This window comes from Barbatula barbatula (genome assembly GCF_947034865.1).
Source record: "Barbatula barbatula genome assembly, chromosome: 8".
Lineage (NCBI taxonomy): Eukaryota > Metazoa > Chordata > Actinopteri > Cypriniformes > Nemacheilidae > Barbatula > Barbatula barbatula.
This window is the reverse complement of record NC_136771.1, coordinates 18,094,198-18,116,694: the sequence shown is the minus strand read 5'-3', so window position 1 is coordinate 18,116,694 and position 22,497 is coordinate 18,094,198. Positions and strand designations below refer to the sequence as shown.

General features: G+C 37.1%; 2 protein-coding genes across 2 annotated transcripts in view; one reads left to right on the top strand and one right to left on the bottom strand.

Moving 5' to 3' along the window:
- Positions 1-1,678, top strand: part of dnah6 (dynein, axonemal, heavy chain 6) — a gene marked incomplete at both ends in the record, with an annotated part of 62,436 nt that extends 60,758 nt beyond the window's left edge. The window contains 4 exons of the mRNA XM_079462724.1: positions 666-738; positions 853-1,004; positions 1,204-1,426; positions 1,575-1,678. Coding sequence (XP_079318850.1) covers positions 666-738; positions 853-1,004; positions 1,204-1,426; positions 1,575-1,678 — 552 coding nt within the window. The remainder of the gene's footprint in view (positions 1-665; positions 739-852; positions 1,005-1,203; positions 1,427-1,574) is intronic.
- chrna8 (cholinergic receptor, nicotinic, alpha 8) overlaps positions 1,051-22,497 on the bottom strand; it is a 59,183-nt gene continuing 37,736 nt past the window's right edge. The window contains exons 4-10 of the mRNA XM_079462278.1: positions 17,639-17,748; positions 9,069-9,148; positions 8,692-8,859; positions 5,910-6,104; positions 5,722-5,808; positions 4,451-4,560; positions 1,051-3,239 (exon numbers count right to left, since the gene is read on the bottom strand). Coding sequence (XP_079318404.1) covers positions 2,700-3,239; positions 4,451-4,560; positions 5,722-5,808; positions 5,910-6,104; positions 8,692-8,859; positions 9,069-9,148; positions 17,639-17,748 — 1,290 coding nt within the window. The 3' untranslated portion in view covers positions 1,051-2,699. The remainder of the gene's footprint in view (positions 3,240-4,450; positions 4,561-5,721; positions 5,809-5,909; positions 6,105-8,691; positions 8,860-9,068; positions 9,149-17,638; positions 17,749-22,497) is intronic.

Genomic DNA, 22,497 nt, shown 5'->3' with positions numbered 1-22,497 from the left:
AATAAATCCATTGCTCTCTAGTCGCCTGTAAGGCCGGGAACCATGTTCTGTGCTGGTCTGTGCAACCAACAACAGAACCGTTAGCATGCTTTTCTTTGCTTTTGCTTTGCTTTGCTTTGCTTTGCTTTGCTTTTGCTTTGCTTTGCTTTGCTTTTGCTTTTGCTTTGCTCTGCTTTGCTTTGCTCTGCTTTGCTCTGCTTTGTTTACTTATGCCATGGTGTTGGAACTAATTCACGTATGTCGCTTGCAAAAACAAAAATGGCAGCAGTGCCATGGGCGGACACATTCTGAAAAAGTAATATTATAAGAAAGTTTACCTTACGTCAGAAGGGGAGCGAAATCTGAACTGCTCGTTTTCTCACAGGCTTGCAGAGATAGGCTTACATAAACAAGGTTACTGGGTTTCGTTTTTCACGTTTTCTGAATTGGTAGATGCACCAGAGACCCGATTATAGCATTTAAACAAACTCTGAACTGCTCTAGTAACTGATTCTTTACAATCTTACATGGCATCTGAACTCAAATGATTAAAAAAAACTGTTTTTGTTCCGTTTCATTTTGAATGACCTCAACTCCTGTGATATACTCTTTTCATTTTAAATTCACAAAGTTGAAGTAGCTGTTAGATGAGCTCTTTCTGTCTCTTTGTGTGTGTGTTTGAGCAGAGTTGGATCACAAGAGGTCAGCCCAAATCTTTTTGGATTTCTGGCTTCTTCTTTCCTCAAGGATTCCTAACAGGTAAGTAAACCCTTTGGATCAATTCTTCACCGTATCTGCTTTTCCAAATTTAAGAGCATCCTAACAGAAAGATAAAATGGGTTAAACCCAAACATTTTAATGTTACTCTCCTAGGGGCGCTTCAGAATCACGCACGCAAGTACAACCTGCCCATTGATGAGCTTAACTTTCGTTTCAACATGGTACCAGTGTACAGAGACCAGACTCTTGTCACTGAAGCTCTGAAAACTCTCGGCACAGGGAAAGTACTTGACATGGACAATGAGGTCAGTCTGAGTTCAAAAAAATATTCACAATTTAGTTCATTTTTTTCTGATATACCTTTAAGACTATGTACCCCGTCCATTAATAATAGACTAATAATCGGCAAACCCTGCATTACAATGCAGTTCACAAAACAATCCACATTAAAATGTGCCTCTTTGACTGAAAAGATCAGATTGACTAATTCCTTGTGTCTGGTAGCTTCCCACTATAGAGGATGGGATTTTGGTTCATGGATTGTTCATGGATGCTTGTCGCTGGGATGACACAAATATGGTTATTGAAGATGCCTTGCCAAGAGTGATGAACCCAATGCTTCCGGTGGTGCATTTTGAACCCCAGCAAAACTACGTTCCAGAGTCCAGTCTTTACCATGCACCACTGTACAAAACCTCCGCTCGTGCTGGAACCCTGTCTACTACAGGTCAGTTCACTTCTGTTGTCCTGTTGTTTGCTGAAAATCCATTTACCCAGCATATATTAAAACTTCAACATTCAACCAACCATATGCTATATCATATACAAAAATTGTATTATGTTGGACACAAAACCTTTTTTTGTCTGTCTGTTAGGTCACTCCACTAATTTTGTGGTAACTGTAATGTTGCCATCCAAACGGTACAGTGACTACTGGATCTCAAAAGCTTCTGCACTACTTTGCCAACTCAATGAGTGAGCACAGCTTTACTTCTTCGATTGAAACATGGACGGCTTCTTAACAGAATGTTCAGAGTCATTGAGCATAAGCAACAGAAATCCTTAAAATATAAAACAATAAAATGTAAACTGAAACGAATTGTGAAGTACAAGTGAATAGTAAAGTTTAGTAAAATGTTAATCCTATATTCACTTTTTATACAGGTAATACAGTACTGTATATACTGTACAGAATCTGTTCTGTATGGTAAAAACCGAGTACGTTCCATACTTTCCAATAAACAGAAAATAAATAAACTCCAACAAAATACTCTTTGATTTTTTTAAAATCTATATTTTCTAACAAACTGACTTATATCCACAATGTTTACATCATATTTGTAAATAATAAAACAGAGCACAGGGTCAGAATGAAGTCACAAAATGATGTTACTCCGATTATGTGGACAAACTGTCACACGTGAGAGTTTAAAACACTTAACAACTGTAATATGTTGGTCAAAATGACAATATGATAAAAAAGACAGTTTTTTGTAAATTCTATCTTGAATGTTATTGCTGCTTTTGTAAGGAAACATTTGCTACAAATCCATTTTAGTTACAAATCTAAACAATATTATAATAATAAAAATAATAAGAATGTCAAACTATTGTTAATGCTAAAAAAAAATGAATTGCTTACATGGGATTAATATGTTAATGTTTGTATTTCTACAAATAGGGCTAACAGACACATTTTGAACTATTGTTGTGAATATGCGGTGCTAGCACACTCTGTACACTTTTTTTACATATACCAACCCAAGTGCCCAGTATATAAAGACATAAAATATCAACCCGATAAATTGTGTTTGTTCGTTTGAAAAGTCACATTTCATAAATACCCAATTTTTTCTTAATTTTAATAACTGTTCACACTGAGACAATTAGATTAGGAAGGAGTCAATTTTGGTGGTAGATGTAGATACGTTTCACGCTCAATCACATGGTGCCATTTAAATATTTAACATGTTTACCCAAAGAAACAAAAACGCTGGTGATTATGTGAAGTCTTTCGAGACTGCTTCAATGAAGTTTGGCGCCGCCATCAGAATTGTAAAGGTGCAGATAATAGAGAAAAGCGAAAACGCCACCAGACAGAGGCGATCGATGACGGCGGCTGCAAATTTCCACTCGCTGCAGATGACCTCCGCCTCGTCCTGGTCACGGAACCGTTGAGCGATGTATGTCACTTCCGCCAAGATGCGATTAATCTCCTGCTCGCCTGTGAACAGCCTAACCGCCTCCCTCTGTTCCTCGGGCGATCCGCTGATTCGCCCTCCGCTGCAGGACACCCCTGAGTCACTGCTGGGTGGGCAGCAAGCGCTATCGATGGAGTGATAGCCAAAATACAGGTTCATATGACCGTTTGTGGTGGAGTTGGCCGTGGATGACTGACCGGCCATCACCCCCATCTGAATGCTGCCGGGGCTGGCGTGATGAACAGGAGAGTGGTCGTATTTGTAGTTGGCCTTCCTGTCCTCGCCCGGCTTCTTCATGCGTAAGAACCAGGCGCACCAGTTCAGCAGGATCACCCGCACCTTAGGAGAACAGAGAGAAGATTGGGGTTTCTAATTGGTTAATGAGTTATCCAGCCTTTATGATGCAGATATGCAGTGGGGATTTCATAAGATTTTGGATGGAAAGTGTCCACTGAAGGCCAAGGTGTGATTAAAGATTCAAGTCAACTTCAAGCTGCAGGTGCTTCCCACTGGACATGAACCAAATAAGATACACCAGACAGCTGTACCTAGGAGCTCTTTCTTCTCATAAGAGTAGCAGAGGGGAGATTAAACTTTAATATGAATAGACCTCATTACCTGCACCAGTGTGAAATCATGATGCAGACCGCAAAAAAGAGAACTCTCAAGAAACCCACCCACGCTGGATATTTATTCATTCAAGTTGAGGATAGGGTGGCATTATGTAGCGACTCAAAATCCAAAATGAATCAAACCTGCATTATTCTATCATTTTTAGCTTTTTAAACAGTAAAGGCGTAATTTATCTCAGCACTTATTCTGCATTATTGGTGAGGCCGTCTATAAATAACAGGCTTAAAGGTTGAGTAGGCAATACTGTCCAGAAACGTTTTTGTCATGCTGGTTGGCAGTCTCTTAACATCCTGATAGCAACCAATAAGTAAAGTGATACATTGGTATTTTTATAATTATACCTGTATATCGTTTGTGAAAGGCATGGACTTTTTGCATAAATGTTTACATTTATGATTTCAACAGTACTTGAGTATTTTATTCATACTGAATGTAGGTTAAAGCAGCACTAGTCCACAACATTTTAAAGACATGTCGGTGAAAAACAAGAAACAGTGGATTTGTGAGGAGAGCAATCACATCTAGCTGAACATCTCAAAATTGCAACAAATCAAGGTCTCTTCAATAAAACTTATAAATAAACTAGTGTTAAGTAAAACTACAAAAGTCAAAGCCTTTTTGCACTGGACATGCTGGTTTTGGCTGTATCGCCGGCTGCAGTCATGTCCTCTTCCCACATAAAACACCAGCGATGTCAACTACCTGATAATGCACTCGCATTCGCATAAAGAAGCTATGTTGACAAGTTTCAGTAGGGCAAAATGCTCAAGATATAATACCTTCAAGCAGATATGAACCGCTGCAGAAAAATTTAGGTGACGTGCAAAATGTAATGTGTAATTTTATTAGTAATGTAGAGGAGTGAAGAGTACATATACTGATTCATAATTGTAGTCAAGTAAATCGTTTCCACTCACCCATCTTGGCATCTTTCCTCCTTGTGGATCATGATGATGAAACTGCAGAACGAGAACGGTCACAACAACTGACAAGCCCACTATCATCATGGTGCTGGCGAAGTACTGAGCTGCACACAGCCAAAATAAACAAAGCAGTTTAATCCAAACATATAGTGTATAAAACAGAACACAGCAACAGATTTGCTAAATAAAGGAGTTGTTTGAATTACTTCTGCTTAGACATCTGGAAATGTCCTCTTTGTAAAGTATGTTAATGCTTTCAGTGTGGGTAAATGAATCAGACTACATTTGAATGAAAAATGAAACCAATAATCTCTTTAAATGATGTCTTTGAGTTTAAGCGTGCTTTCTTGCTGTACAAGTGGGAAAAATTCAGCAGGGCATAAAATGCAAAAAATTACTAATATTCCGGCAGCTGGGTGCCAGAAAAAACTTTATTCTAAGGTAAAATTCAAAATTTATCTTAACTCAATTTGTAAATTTGCATTCTAATTCTGTACATACTTCTTATAGCATTTCAAAAATACGTGAAAATTATTCTGCAAAATAAAAAAATAAATTACAGTTTTTGTACAGTGGGATGACCGGATACTTTTGGGATTTTTGTTGCAGTAAAAATGAATGCAAACTTTGAAGAAACGCACCAAAACATACAAGGAGAACGAATTGCAAAATTGCTAAATGTAACATGGTTTTCAAATTAACTGCATTTTTCGTAACATTTTTCTAATTATTCTTTTTGCAAATAATGATTTATGAATTAACAGCTAGAGTTTTTATTTGCGCTTTCCGAGTTTTTGTTTACCCTTTTTGGCACAAACCTTCAGGCTTCAGGGCGCTTTTCTCTTATTGGCTAGTGAAAATTGGATTGACAGCTCACTGACCAGGAGGTCGATAGAAGTCTGTGCAGAGATTTTAAAGTGCGATCATATTCTTATTTATAACAATATTTATGACACAGTAATCAAAAAGTAATGCTGTACTCGTATTTATGTTAGTGTGTACGTTTTGTCACTTTAATCAAAAACGAAATGACCAAAGCTTCAATAATAGCCTGTAAAAACAATGAAGATATGTATCATTTTATTACAGTCAATTTATTGTTTATGTTTGTTCCTAAATATTGTGAAATAAATTATATTTGCCTTTTATCATAAAACATAATTCCTATTATTCCTAAACGGAAGTTGCCATCTGATAATGGCATTAATTCCATCGTAACATTGGTACAGTACAGTACATTAATCTGTACACATCCTTTGTCTCACCTATGAGAGGAACTGAGTCAGAGGTAGCTGGCATGATCTCAGCCACCAGCAACATGAACACAGTTAATGACAAGAGGACAGTGATCCCTGAAAAATGAAGTATGAAATCATTTTAGGTTATTTAACATAATATTCCATGATAGATATGCTCTGTATGATGGGAAAACTTCACTGCATGTTCACTGTACCCAGCGATATCTTCTCTCCAGAATCGGCAGGCAGCAGAAAGACTAGCAGAGCCAGACCAGAGATGAGCACACAGGGAATGAGCAGGTTCAGCCCGTAGTACAGCGTTCTTCTGCGCATTGTTACTGTAAATGTCACGTCAGGGTACGGCTCCTTACAGCATTCATAATACAGCTCATTACGCTTCCCAGGGACAGCTGTAATATACAAACACAAGATTTAGATTTTGTACAATACGGTGTGGATAAAACTTAAAGGGCCCTTACATACGTACATTGGTCAAATTGAAACACTTGCTTCAAGCAATTACTTTTTATAAGTAGGAGATGGAACTATTTAATAGAAGCTCTTTTTAATAGACGAATTTTGCTTTTGATCTGCAAGTTTCTATAGGATTTATAGGACAAATTGCTTTCCAAAAACAGCGGGAAAGATTTCAGGGGAAAATATATAGTATAATACATCAAACACATCAGAGACTCATTGATAACACAAATGATAAGAGTTCACAAAACTTTAGGATGTCGTGTCTTGACAGCCAGGACGAACAGATGAACAGGACAGGATTAAACTACAGACAGGATCCTACATGACCTTTCAAGTGCATAAACCACTGTAACGTTTTCGGTCCATCTAAGGCAAACACAGGCACTATTCCTCATAATATATTCCTTTTTGTCCTTGGCTTTGATCTGTGTGCTTGTCATTTTTCAGATCCTTTTCTGTGTAATCCATAATCCGCCTGTGCTGTTCAAAGAATGTAAATCAATAATTGTGTCAAACAAACCAGACCCAAGTTTACTGTCAGGCCAATCCAAGTTAAACTGCACAAAACACTCTAAATACAGTACAGAAAACAGAAAACTGACAATAAAATGATATGTTACAAACCAGACGATTTTAATCTGTCAGGGTCAGACAGCCCTCATCTACAATTGATTAAAAATGAAATCAGAACTGTAATTAATCAAACCAGGCGGGCGAACAAAGAGCTTTCATCTGGATTTCACGCTGTGTAATTGCTGGTCAGCATTGTCATGGTACTCAGAGACAATCACATCAAACCAAATTACTGGTATGAGTCCTTTAACTGATTACAAAAGACTAACCTGAGGGATTTCAGTGTGTGTGTGTGTGTGTGTGTGTGTGCGTGCATGCGAAATGTGCAATCATGTCTGCAATCCCAGATTGTGTCACTGATGGAAGATTTACAGACTTGGAATAAAAAAGTTGTAATGTAAAGCTAATAGAACTAGATGTTTCAATCCCTTTAGTAGCAAACTCTCAATAGTAGCAGTCGGTGTGGAGTGGTGAAAAAGGAGGGTAAGGTATGTCATTGGGGTCTTCAGGTTGTCACCCTGCTTCATCTACGTTTCGTTGATTGAAGCCCACAACGTCTCCAGAAGGCTCAACGGTGTACCCAGCGTCCCAGGCACACCCCCCTTCCAAGCCACACCCTCTATATCCCTGGTGGGCTCTGAATAAGACCATTGCTAAATTTGGATGATTGGTATTTGTATACATGAAATACAACATTTCAACACTAGAAAGAGTTTGGCATCACGCATCATTTAGATTTCAATACAATGAAAAAAATGAATCAGATGAAAAAAAAGTTGATGCTTGTGCATGTGTATGCATATTGTGTACATATGTGACCCACCAGGCTAAGGTCTCGATCGAAATTCAGATCAAATTTTATTTTAGTCAGTCATTTCACTATCATTTCAATCTCTGACATGACAATACTCAGTCCATATTAAAGATATCAAGACTTTAGCTTGTTTTTCACAGACTGGTTTTTCACCGGGAGACTATTAGGTTGCCTCTAAAGTTATTTTCTGTGTGTTCATGGGACTGTCTGCAGATGCCCATTCACAGACTGCCCATGTTACTGAACAACCTTGGCACCCAACTCAGCATTGGTGCCAAGTGAAATCTGTGCCAAAGCACTTTCAACTACCATCCGGAACCCATCTGTTAACCAGACCGTGGGTCACATTGTCAAAATGAGAGACTGAGACAGACACATTGACCGATAGATTAAACAGACAAAACCTCTGCCATATACTGCCATAAAACACCTGGTTTAGAAAAACTTACATAAAGATTCATACATCTTGACGTATCATATGATTACAATTATTGCAGTCAACAGGATATTAAAATGCTTTTAACGCTTTTTTAAGAAAATTGCTCTCATGAAGGTTCTGCATTCAAGAACATAAGACAGAAAAGTGTCTTTTAATGTCCTCAAAGACTGTGTTAAATTTGTGTTCTCCAGATCCGACAGGAAGATATAACCCACTCAGCATTCAGATCAGCTTTTACACACTTCCACGAAACATGGATACTGTATGGAGAAATGAGCAATAATGTCCCTCCAGGCAAAGAAGAGAAAGCACTCAAACACACATCTGATCTACATTGAGCACACAAAAATAAGCCTTGAAACTTGAAAGCCAAAATGTGTGAAAAGCAAACAGATCTATAGCATTATAGAGAGAATGTGTCAAAAGAGGGATGTGTATGCACTTGAAAGTGCTTTCATAAAAGCATGGTCCTTTACAAAACCCTCCCTCTCTCAACCCTATGAATAGACGTACAAGTGTCTCTACACAATAAAATAACTTAAACACACATGAAAATATACATAGACGTTCAGGTAATGACTTTAGTCTGTTTGTCACACAAACCTATGGTCTGGATTCTGAATATAACACATTGTATAGAATAAAATGCAGCGTTGGCGTGAATGGTTTGTATTCCCACAGGGTCTCTTACCCACTAAATCCCACTCTCCATTGGGGATGTATGTTGATATGTCCACTGCTTGCATCTGTAGATCCAGCAGCCATCCATTATGAGTCCAGGAACCGAACTTGAGCTCACATTTTTGTATATCGAATGGAAACCAACGCACATCTATATAACATGTGCTCTTTAGGATACCTGCATGGGCACAAACAAACAAATATACTTTAGTAATACTGACAAACTCACTAATAGAAATATTCTACATGCAGTGTATGAACATTTTATATATCAGCATTAGTGAATACACATATGGTCCAAAAGATGTTTTTCTGTGATTTATCAAAATCTTTTTTAATCCAAAGCAAGGTGTCATTTGTGACATGTTATAGGGGTCTCATCCTCACCTGGTGGTATGTACTGGCATGCACCCGATGCATTAACCAGGACGTTTGTATGGAAGGTGGCATCAAATCTTTCATCAGCACTGCGGAGACAAATGCAAGAAACAATCGTCAATTTTATTTTATTTTTTGCATTTGCACCATTGGAATAGTTCCTCTATTGTTAAAGCTGGAATCTTTGATTTTTACCTATATTTCGCCATTTGTGTTTAAAACATAAATTTGCAGGTTACTTATCTTTACATGGGTCTTATACCAAATGTTTCCCACGACTCAACTTATAAATCATCATAATACGCATACCATTATGAATCGGGGTAAGGAAACCATTTTGAATGCTGAATTTAACAATAACTGATTAAGTTTTATTATCAAAACAGTTAAAGGTCTGCAAGAGCTGAATGATTTAAGTGCGTCGTCATACAATGCATTTGGTCAGCATAAAATGAAATGTCTATGCCTTTGTCTTACAAGGATACATTTTCTTTGATTAAAATGTCAAATTCAATTAACATTGTGGTTGTCATGAAAAAGTCTGGCAGTGATATAAAAACATGCCGAAACACAGCTGGAATTTGATCAAAAAAATATATTCAGGTTAAACTTCATCAAATAACAAAACATTTCATGATCACATTTCATGAATGCTGTGTGACATTTTAAACTTATTTCGGAGGTATGAAATGTGGTTTTAGTCTATACACACATATCTTGATCTTTTATCTGGTGTGTTATTCCTCCTCAATAGTAATTGTACAAAATATAATTGAATGAGTTGTTAAGGACTGTGTGGGTTTGAGTTAAGCACCAATACTATTACGGAAAAAAATCAGTCACTGCACGAGACAGCAAGAATAAAATATATAATACAATCAAATGTACTACAGTTTACTTACAGTATATGCCAACAAAACATTTCTTCGATCAGAAAGCTTAAATAAACCCAAAATCCTTTCTAAGTCAGAGAGGCAAAATATCATAGGGGAACACATATTGCTAAATGGCACAAGCTGTTATGTGTGTTAATATATTGTGACACATTCCACTTTCAGTCAATTTTTTATGCAATGCATTAGTGCACATACTGTTCAGGTCCAGGTTGTACGTTGGACTTGTTTTGCAGTGTGATGAGGTCTTACATTTTTCACATAATACAGACACGCATAATATGAGAAGCATATTGACTGTTTTTTGGGGGGGATCATATTTTCTGTTGTCTAAATATGTTTCTTATTTAACTTAAGCAATATCAAACCCTCTTTGTTGGAAATGTCTAAAGTTTATAGTTTACAGATCCAAACAATGGAAAGAAATTTAAGAAAAACAAAACATGTATTTGCAAATACATTTGGTGCCACTAGAGGGAAAGACAATCTTTCATATCTGCTCTAAAGGCACAATATGTCTGATTTTGCTAAATATCTTCTTTTTGAGTTCTGCGGTAGAAGAAAGTCAGGTTTTGAAATGACAAGAGTGTGACTAATAGATCCTCGGTTTCTGCTTAAACTGCTATTGTCATGATTCTGCCTGCTCTTGTCTTGATTTTCTGGTCTGGGGCAGAATCATGACAGACCCACGTGTTTTATGTGGAGAGGAACATATTATGGTCAATCAGGACATAATATGCGTTCTCTCCTGTCTCGTCATTTGGCCCTGCCCCTCTTGTTTCTAGTATAGCTCTCCTCCTGTGTCGCATTACCCACACCTGCCCATCGTTATCTCCTTGTTAGTCTCCCTATATAATACCCTCTTGTCTATGGTCTTGGGCTCGTTGGTTGTACTATTCATGTATCCTGCCCTGTTTGGAGTGTTCATGTTTCCTGACATTCCTATTGAGTGTTTGTTAGTCTTTGTTGAGTGTTTAGTTTTCAGTTGGTATCTTGTTTAGTAGTGGTTTCCCCCATCGAGGGTGTTTGTTTTGTTCCTGTTTTATTAGTTATTAAAGTCTGTTCGTTAACCCCTTCATCCCTGAAGGGGTTAACGATGCTGTCGCAGTGTTGAGATGCTGTCGCAGTACTTTGATGTCATACTGTACTCCCATTGATATGCGTAGAGAGTCATGCAGTCGATTCGATTGCAGTCGATTAGATTACACCCGATTACAAACAACTACCACCATTCAACGCCCTTTCATATCGTCCACAAACTAAGCCTTTGTTGTTGTTTGTGACCCCAACGGTAAAAATTACATATTGTGCCTTTAAGGTTATCTGTTTCAGTATTGATTGAAACTATTAAATGCTCTTTTGTTGTGGAAATAACAGATGCCTTTTATCTTATTGTTGATGTGGGTAACAGGTGGTTTATTGTCTATCTATAAAAAGCAGTATTTTATAACCTCTTGCCTCACTGAGATAGCATGAATTGATGGGACCCTAAGAAATTTGCTTTACAACCGATTGTTTTAGCATGATTGACTGAATAGCATCTATGTAGATGACAGACAATTTATTCATCCTGTACATCTAGAATGCATTAGAAGTCACTTTGGATTAAAGCATCTGCACAAATGTGTAAATGTGTGTGTTAGCATCTGCTCAATTAAAACAATTGTGTCTGGTTTATTGCTACTAAAGTATATCCATCATTGAACATTATAGCTAAATGCATCCTGACTCATTTTTAGAGGTTTATCCTCTCTTGAGTCATCCTTGGCGTCAAATAGCAAAGTCAGCATGTTGCCAATACCTTCTGCGTGTCTCATCCTAATATGGTTTAGTATGATGGTTAAGCGACTGCCTTCTGCCAAAAGTGCCATTGTAATTGTCTGAATGATACAAGTTGCCATATGCAATATTTCATGGTGTGCATGATCTGGCATTCCATTAAGTCAAAACCAGGATGATGTAGGTTAAAAGCTCTTTACATTCCTTCCTCAAACAGAATGTGGCTCTAATAAAGATTTCCAGAGTGTTCTGACAACCAGTGACATCTGAAATTTGCATAATGTAGATTTATGAAGCAGGGGCCAATTACACCTTCAGATATTCTATCGTTTATACACATATTTCAATAGCGATTCTAATTATCCGTGACAAATGTGTAATTAAAACTACATTATTAAAGAGGGTCGTGGTGAAATGAAATAACCGGTTAAAAAAACCAAACTAGATAAAAGGAAATGTTATCAGTCATTTTTGAGACAGTACTGAGTTAACAAAGAAAAGTGCAACTTTAAGACTGATGACTGAAGGTTTACACTGGGAGTAAACTCAGCTAGGATTTGTGAATAACTTGAAGACTGATGATCATTTCGATTCGGCAGAAATCCGTGGAGCGTTCTCGAGCTGGCCTGGTCAGAAACTCCTAATGTGCCTCAAGAATCTACTGCAGAATATCATATAGCTCTTTGACCTCTCAAATACGGAGCAAATATTTATGAGGCACATGCATTCTTGCTGAATATCACAATTGACTGAATGTGTGAATAAAAAAGAATACAAGTATGGGTGCTAGTGAAATTTTTATAATCAGAACAGAGTATATTATGTAAAGAGAGGGTAAAGACAGGGCGAAAAAAGCGACCTCCGGGCTCTGTGTAAATAATGGATTCACTGCATCTGTCAGAACATACAAGCATTATAGATACACACTGTACACTGCGAACACTTTCAACATGAATTTTCTGAATACGATTTTGTCATTAAAATCTCATATTAAATAAAAAAATTAATTAATTCGACATGATAACCAGGAGCCTCATTTATAAAACGTGCATAAAAATCCACGGCAACGTTCATATTTATAAAAACGGTCTTTGACGTGGAGATCTGAAACTGTGAAGTTTCACGATAATTTTAATTCATAGATTTCTGACAGAGAGGCGTACACACGTTTTCTGTGCGTAAATTCATTCTATGAATCACACATACATATACCTAATTTAGGACAGTTTCTACGCAACTTTTTATAAATAAGGCCCCTGGTCACCTTTTTCATAAGCCTGCATAACAGTCATCGTAAGAAGTTTTTAATATATCTTTTTTTTGTGAATGTATGTATGTTTATAACACTATGCTTTGTATTATAATACCTTTGCATCAATTTACAAACGCTAATGCGACTGTGTTTCTTATAAAGCGTCCATGGAAGTCACTGTAAATTTGATATAATTCTCTCTTTGACTACCGTTATCAGACTCAGTTGTTTGTCTCTTGCACTACTGCAGCAATCTCTTCAAAGTTCCTCAAAGATATAAATACTGTCATATTACATATTTGTAGATTATATCGGGTAGGAAGTGACCAGTGCATCCATTAAAGAAATACAGTATATTTATATGTCCATTTCTGGAATTCGAACCAGTGAACTTTTCACTGTTACCATTGGAACAACAGGAAGACTTTGACTTTTGAATGGCTGGATCTAACCTGCTGGAGTTTCTTTATAATTTGACATATAGTACACATTTTACAATTATTTTTAAATACAAATCAATTCTGAAAACATCTGTTACTCAATAGCTCTTACAGTATATGAAAGAAATGTGCTTCATTCAAATCCTTTCCTTCACTAGCTCTTTTAAAAGACTGAAAGGATTAAATCTAAGTTTCCATTATTTCACTCGCATTATCTTTAACTCTTGTTTTGTTCTCTTTTCCGAAGACTGACATTGCCATCATTAGAGGTTGATGATCCTGTGGATAAGCAGCTTAGTGTTGTGTGTAATTCTCTTCTCACATCAGTACCTTTGTTCTCTCTCTCTCTCTCTCTCTCTCTCTCTCTCTCTCTCTCTCTCTCTCTCTCTCTCTCTCTCTCTCTCTCTCTCTCTCTCTCTCTCTCTCTCTCTCTCTCTCTCTCTCTCTCTCTCTCTCTCTCTCTCTCTCTCTCTCTCTCTCTCTCTCTCTCTCTCTCTCTCTCTCTCTCTCTCTCTCTCTCTCTCTGTCTTCTGTCCGTCTCTCTTCTCTTATGGGTGCCGTTCAACCTAAGGAGTTTTTGGTCTAAAATGTTATTACAAATCACCTCAAGGACATAAACTGTACACTATTTTCTTTTCCAATGGACAAAGCAGTAGCCTGAAGAATTAGTTTTTTAGATTGTCAGGGTCGAAGACATCTGGTGGTACATGTGTTCACCTCTGAGTTCAAGATCATTATTCTCCCAAAGAATTACTCATTTAGCTGTGGCTTTTATCCAAATTAAGTACAACACATTTACTACAAACAGAGCCTCTCCGGAACAAACTGATGTTAAGTTTCTCGCCTCGCAAAATGGATCAAGGGAAAATAGAAAACACACTCATCGTGGACATAACATGTATGCATCATTCTCCGAATAAAGTAGATACATTTGTTTACATTGGACCCCAGCTATTTTTTAAAACCTATTTGAAGAAGTCCTATAATAATTTTGTGTCGTTATTTGCAATAGATTAAATTTTTTGTTCTGTTTAATCTGTTCTTGTCAGATCTAAATCGGTGGAAAAGATTTCCATTAAATAGCCTGTAATTTTAGTATGTTCTATACACAAAGCTATGTTATATCAACCATGCCAGTAACGTTAGTTTACTTACATTTTCTGCTGAACTGACTTTGTCTGTGAAAGGAATAGTTCACCTTCAAAAATAAAATGTGTCATTCCAAACCTGTATGTCATTTTTTCTGAAAACACAAAATAATATATTTAGAAACATTTTGTTAACAGAAACCCTTGGTCGATGCAATAGAAGTCAATGGGGACCAATAGTTTTCGATTACCAAAATGTATCAAAATATCTTGTTTTATGTTTAGCAGAAGAAAATCACACAGGTTTAAAATGACATTATTTTCATTTTGAAGGTGAACTATTCCTTCAAGGGAAGTTATCACTTCAATTCCACTCCTCTCTGCAGTATGATATAGAGATGGGAAAGTCAAAATTTGCCACTTCAAAACATGGTGTTGTAAAGTTAGAGAAAACCTTGAGAGGCCAGACATTGTAGACAACAAAGCACCCATTAATGTGCACAACAGTAATAAAACAATTTAAAATGAAAAATAGTTAGTTACTGATGCTGTACATGAATAAAATGTGTCCATATGCTTAAAAAAGTACAAGCATGCAGAACAAATTCAAGAATTTGAAGTTTGTGTTACATTAGCTATGTACAGTAGGTTTGATGCTGTAAAACATGTAAAACATGCCTCATTACTTGTGTCAAGATACATATAAAATAAATGTTCATGCTTCATGACTAATACTTAAAAACAGCATATGCCTTAGAGTAATATAGCATCTTTATAATTATTATTATTTTCGTTCGGTTTTCTCTATTGTACTGCTGGATGCTGGTTGAGTATGACCGTTTTTTTAAACATTATTAAAATTAATTGATAAATTAGTTGTTAAACTCATGTTTTTGCTCATTATATGATTAAACAAAACATTACTACCTCAGAAAAACACACAAACAAGCAGCTTGGACCCATCTGTTCATATCCTGATCCAGATGTGCGTGTGCCAGTGTGTGATGTTAAAAATGCATCAGACAAGGGTAAACAGACACTCAAAAACAGAATAAATCAAACATGCCAGTACTCTTACTTATCCTATGGGAAAGTGCAGTAGAGGTCTAAAGGCTCATGGGAATTAACAGTATGTAAATGATGGGGGTCAGTTGGGGGTTAGTGCCAGAATACATAGAGATCCAGCTGAGACAGTCAGTCACTTATGGTCTTTTATTAGAAAAATCAAAATATCGCCACTGTGTACTGTGCTAAAAGACAGTATGATGATATACAGTATATGCATGTTGGGGTGGTTCTAGGAGATCATTCTTAAGGAAGCTTAGCCCTCTGCAAAGATGTGAAAGACCATTGTGATGTCTCTATGTGAAACAGAACCACTATATAACTATTTGACCAAAGAATGTATTTCAAGGAATGAGTCATTTAATTTCATAGTAATAATGTATTTCACTGTAACTCTATAACAATTAAGTTAGAATATATGCACAAACAATGAGAATACATGTACATGATTGGAGTTCATAAGGTCTGCACTGTAGGTCTTCATCGCCCTTCACTCTGTGTGCACACTTCTATTGTGTTGTGACTCTTTCCTGTCTGTGGGTTTGTTTGTCTCTTGTTTGTCTTTGCAGTGTGAGTCTCTGATCTCTTGCACACACGCTTCTCCATAAAAGCGAGTTTGCGGTGCATCACGTCAAAACGCTCACGTGGCGAGCATCATCACACGCTTCAATGCAAGATTCGCCTCGGCTCGCCAAAAGTTAATCTTTATTAAAACTATTAACAGCTTTACAGAGCGATCTGACTTCTGATATACGTGAGAATGAGCTTTTTCATATGCAGGTAAGAGAGAAAGTGCTGCACTGGAGCAGATCACGAAAAAAATGACTGAAAGAAGGTCAAAAGCATATATTTGATTTGTTCATTTGTTATGGGTGAAATAATTCAAATGTTTTTTTCACCATAACGCCCAAACACACCTACTTATTTACATTCCGAGGAATACCCGGAATAGAAAAATAACTTACGGTTGACATTTTATTCAGCGGTAACAGCATATACCGTCATACCACCCAGACCTAGAATTTACATATTGGTCTCTCCTGTAGTTCCAAGTTATGACTTGAAAATGAAGTATTGGTTGGATTATTGGTTGGATTATTGAATTCAGCTCAGTTGTCTGATTCACTAAACAATGTTCAACGTCATCTCTCACAACATTCAAAAAACTTAAAACCCATCTCTTCTGTGAATACTTGACATACAAATACATCTTTTTTGTCTGAACAGGTATTGTTCTGGATTTTGTTGAAGCTAGTAACTTTGTATTAGCACCTAATGTACTACTGCTCTTTGTTTGACATATAGCTTAATGCTCCTTGAACTCTCTGTAAGTCACTTTGGATAAAAGCGTATGCTAAATGATTAATATGTAAATGTAAAATAAGTGATGTAAACAAACCTGCGTCATCAAGGTGGTTGGAATTCTATATTAGACTTTAAAGACCCAAAGACTTATGTAGGGTATTTGTCCCCTGACTCTCCATAAAAGCATTTCATGAAAGCTTAGGGAGTCATAAGACGTTCCGTTTAGAAAAAAACAACAATGCAAAACATATATTTGGAAACCCACAGTTTTCATTCATCTGTCAAGATTTCATACAGTTTCATTCATCTTCCGAGTCAAATAAAATAAAAACAACCACAGCAAGACTCCAGACCCTCACACACCTGCGCCTCTGTCTCTCTGACTCATTGAATTTATTTAAAGGTGCATTTTGGAAAAACAATGCAAAACTGTGTTTAACTTTAAAATACACATGCACAAAACCTTTGCACAAACCAAAGTGAATTGCCTGAAATAACTGTTGCTATTTTCTATTCATTGGGTTTCTGAGGGTTAATGGTTCAATGGAGATGGAAAATGAAATACGTTTTATGTTTTTTTTTTATTTAGCTTATTATTTAAAACAGATTTAGTCATTTAGCTGACTATTCCAAATAGTTTTTCTTTCAGCTTTATGCTGCTCGTGTGTTGCTGACAAGATGTATTATGCAATATAAGATTTCAGCTTCCTGTTCTATTTTGTACGATCTTTATTTTATTTTGATATGTGTGTGTTACCTGTTATAAAGTAGAATATCCGGTGTCCAGATCTGACTGGACGGGAAACGCAGGGTCTGAACACCCGGATAGTTATCAGGGTTCCAGCTCAAATAGACATCTGTCCAGGACTACAAAACACACAAAAAACCCATAAGTGTCATCATTGTACATATTGCACATGTATATACAGCCAGCTGGGGTCTGGGGGTCACATGTGTACGTTTTTTCCACAGGGAAATTAACACAGGTTACACAAACAAAACATTACATCAGATAACAACAGCACATATGATAAAACTCATAATTACATATAAAAGTAAATGTAGAATTGTTTGGTGGTTAAAGTAAAAGTTCAATTAATTCACTCTAAGTTGGGTATGTTGACGTCTCGCTGCTTTTCGCATAAACTCCACCTCCTCTCTTAAGGGGTTTAGATAGCAAAATAGCTTGGAGCGTTGGGATACCACAGTAGCTTTACATAGTATGTAACTGCTTTTGTGTTTCTTTGTTTGGGTTTGTAGCTTTATTAAGCATGACATGACCAGCCTCCCAAAATGATTAAGCAAAAGGAACAGTACTGTTTTGTGAAATCTATTTAGAAGTGGAGTTAAGAACACTTAAAACTTTTGAAATGACATGCAAGCCAAAATGAGACTTGTTGATAGTGAGAATAAATGTTTCTATTAGTTCACTATAAGGCCATTTATAGTGCGTTGTTGTGGTGTAAATTGTAGTCTGCCATTGGTAGATCCTCATTTATGAAAATGTAGAAAATGTGCATTTACATATTATGCAACGTACTAAGCTTTTAATGTCATCACATTCTAGTTATGCCCAGAAATCTCCTAATTTCATCTAGAATGGTTTCCACCACTATAATGCGACCTTTCATCTATTTCTGATAAGTTTGTGTGTTCGCTGATGCGTGATTAATTCTGCTGATAGGGAAGGGAGAGTATCACAGATCACATTAGATCAGCCAGGAGGATCGAGGAGGTTCTGTACTCTCTCTCTCTTTCTTTCTCTGTGGCTCAGATGTCCCTGTGTGCTTTAATGAACGTATTCCCTTTAGGCGTTGCTCTGTCTCTGCGTACGCAATTGCAAGCTTGTCGCTGACATCTTAACAAGACTGGGGAATCTGCGTCACACATATTTCAAGTATGCAATGGACACATATTTGGAACACCCACAGAAATAAATAAAAGCACAAGAGGGAAAAACAAGAGATGGACTCCACACCTGTGTCTCTGTCTCTCACTGACTCATTTTAAAGGTCCAGTGTGTACATTTTTGAAGGATCTATTGACAGAAAGGCAATATAATATACATAACAATGTCGTCGGAGATGAATAAAGACCTTACATAATGAAGCGTCATGTTTTTATTACCTTAGAATGAGCTATTTTTATACATACACTCCTAACATGGAATTTGCCATGTTGTTTTTACATTAGCACTAAATGGACAATCTGCTCTACAGAACACGTTCGTAAATAGTTTATCTCCTTCTGCAAAGAAGCAAATTAGTTTTGTGTCTGCCACCATAGTGCTTCGAAACGGAGGGGTGGAGTGAGCCGTTGGTTGCAATTTGCAACTTCCCCACTAGATGCCGCTAAATTTCATACACTGGACCTTTATATAGTCATGTGTTTTATGGGTATGAAGAATATTTATACAAAGTAGCATTTTTTATTGTTTTAGTGCATTATTTAGGGCTGGGACGATATGGTGTAATTTTTATGCTCAGTTTCTCAATTAATTACGGTTAAATGCCATTACATCTGAAAGCCAGAGGGCGCTCTCCCGCAGAAACTCGGAATATGGGACACAGAAGAAGGACAATTTACACACATAGCCAGCGTTCCAATCAGCATACTATCCGTCCTAATAGTATTCGAAAAATAATTAGTATGTTCCAAAACCGTTGAAAAGAATATTCCTAAAATCCCCGGATGATCTACTACTTCCAGTAGAAATTCGAAGTGCAGAATGATGCACACTTTAACAGCTGACATTACCCACAACTCAGTAGGCAGAGTTTAGTGTATAGTAGGGTGGCCATTTCCATAACACCAAAAAGGAGGACACTTTGCGACATTTAGTGAGGCAAGAATAACTGCATCTGGTGTACTCGCAAATACAATACAATTTTGTCTATCATATCTATGGTATCATGATACAGTGATTCTGAAATAGCCTGCTCTATTCATTGCCAGGCAATTTGATCAACAACATATCTTGATGTAGACCTTTGTGTAACAGAAGAGGCAAAAAAGTGTTTGTTCACAGTAATTGTATTTATTCAAGGCACTCCTGAAATACTGGTGATGCTTGACTGCATGATAGACTTTACAAAGCTCTGCAGCGGAGATTTTGTCATCCTGAGGTGATGTTGCGTCTCGAAATTAAGACCTAAGGGAAGACGCACCAGCAGCTTGTCGGTTACCTTTATGTTTTTCAGTGCTGGCATGTCGGTCAATGGCGGCTTTCCCTTTACAACTAATGTCCACTTCACAGCTACATAGTATGCAAAATCCATGGAAAGCATCTCTACTGCTTTGTGTTATGAATTCGTGCTCATTTGTTCATTCCGGATTAAATGATGTCTGACGTTTCGGCATGTTAACGTTATGATGTGACGTAGCCAGTACGTGGACTCCACCTCCACGTCGTGGAGGCTTGTTTACGTTTTTAACCAATTATATATCAGATATTTATTTGACACCTGTTTCAGCCAATCATTTGTTTGACCGGAGATTTTACGGCATCAGACGCTATGCTGCTGCGTCCCAATAAAGGTTTTAGAGCGCGTTTTTTAAGGCCGATTCAGCGCAACTCCGAAAAGGAGGACAAATGAGTGTCCGGCTTGAAGTTGCGCCGGACGCCGGACAGGGAGCTTAAAATCCATACTGTCCGGCCAAAAGCTGGACGTATGGCCACCCTAGTATATAGTCAATTAACAAATGTAAGTATACAGTAAACATTACACTCAAAAGTGCCTACTATTCCAACACAAAAACAGTACCTACTATCAAGCATAAGTAGGAAAATTGGAACCCAGGGCTTGTTCCAGGAAATGCATATTCGATCGCTGTTCTTCAAAACTTTTCGGGTATTTTTATGATAATAAAGTATATTATTTATTATGATGATATTTGAGTAGTGTTGCTATTTCAAATGCACGTTATAAACTTTCAATCTCGTACTGATTTCAGATCGAGCAGTACTTCCAACTGATCAAAGAGCCATAGTTCACGGAAGAGCTGTGCATAAAACACAGGATCAAACCGTTGTGATTTCAGAATCGACATATACAGGTAGGCTATAGTTAGTGTGCATTGCGATATATATCGTCACAACCTTGCGATATCCCAATAAATGTTACTGTAAATATGTTTTATGGGTTGCAATTCTGCTTTATCTTATTTTTTGTGTAATGTTCTGTTCCAGAGCTTTAGCGAGATGGGAGTCATGAGTGAAACATCAGGACTAAAGGTTTGAATCAGTTTTTAGAGAGACTGTTTTTTGCAGGATTTATCTCAATTTCTTACTCAGATGTGTCATGCTGTAAGGCACAAGTGGCATCCATCTGTGGGTATACATTATGTTGTCAAAAAATATTTTCGCTTAAGTCAGTCCGTGGGTGTTCATCCATGCAATATCGCTCTCTGGACAGGCTTGGCACTGAGGTAAGACACCGGTCTGAATGTTGGGTTTAGAATCAGAGAAGGCCCAATGTGGAAATTCTTTTATCCAGCTTAATTTCATGGTTAAGTGCTCAGTTGGCTAAACTCATGCATTATGGCTGATGAGGTCAATAAATGTGAATTAGAGCTGAGGAATGTTTCTGAAAAATAGAAACGCCTTTTAACAACTAAAACGCACAATTGGCACCAGCCATACAAAAATTTATGTGCGCAATTTCAAAAAGCTTTTTATGAAATTTTACACTTGCTTGCACTTGAGCTGTTTATATTTACCTAATATATTTTTTAGTATCTTTAGTGGGCCTGGGCATTTCAGTAATTACTTTGGAATTACACATGGAAGCTTTCACATAGGTAAGATAATATCTCGTAGTGTTTCGCATCTAACTCCACCCAGGAGTACAACTACAATTGTGTATCCTAAATAACTATTGCAGCTGAAAACAGTTTAGCAATCGCATATGGAGTTATGAATTTATGATTTACAAATTCCATACAAAAACTCATACCACCTCTTAAATAATAAAACGTAGATCATTTGTTTTGAAGCGGAGGATCACTACTCACATCATATTGATATTAACACACAACAGCATGTGGTTTTTCAGCATGATGTGAAAAACACTAAGATATAATCCAGAAGGTCTTCGGGATCAGAGTTTGTGTTGGATAAATTATTCACCATAGTTATTTCAATCTAGGCAACCTTTTGGCTGATTGAGAGGGTGGTTGCAAAATGATGCAAATTATATAATTTAACAAAAATCATACTTTATTGAATTAGTTTATGCGACCATACAGAGCAAATATGGATGAACTTGCTACTGATTTGTAGCTTTACCTGTAATAGGAATTGGATTTTGGATGGAGAAGCAGCATTTTTCTGATGCAACAATGAGATCCCCAAAAAGCCATACTCAGTATACACACATACATCAGCCCTGTGGCTAGGAAAAGGCACTCTTTGACAACACGTCATTATGGTATATTTGATAATATATGATGTTTTCAATACAGTCAACTCCAGAGTTTCATTTTCAACATCGTTTAACTTTTTGTAGTGCACAAAAACAGTACAACAGGACACATTCTGATGGACTACCAGGGTATGCAAGCAGGGCAAAATAAGTATTGCCCATTATATTTTAAGATTTCAAACATAGACCTGCT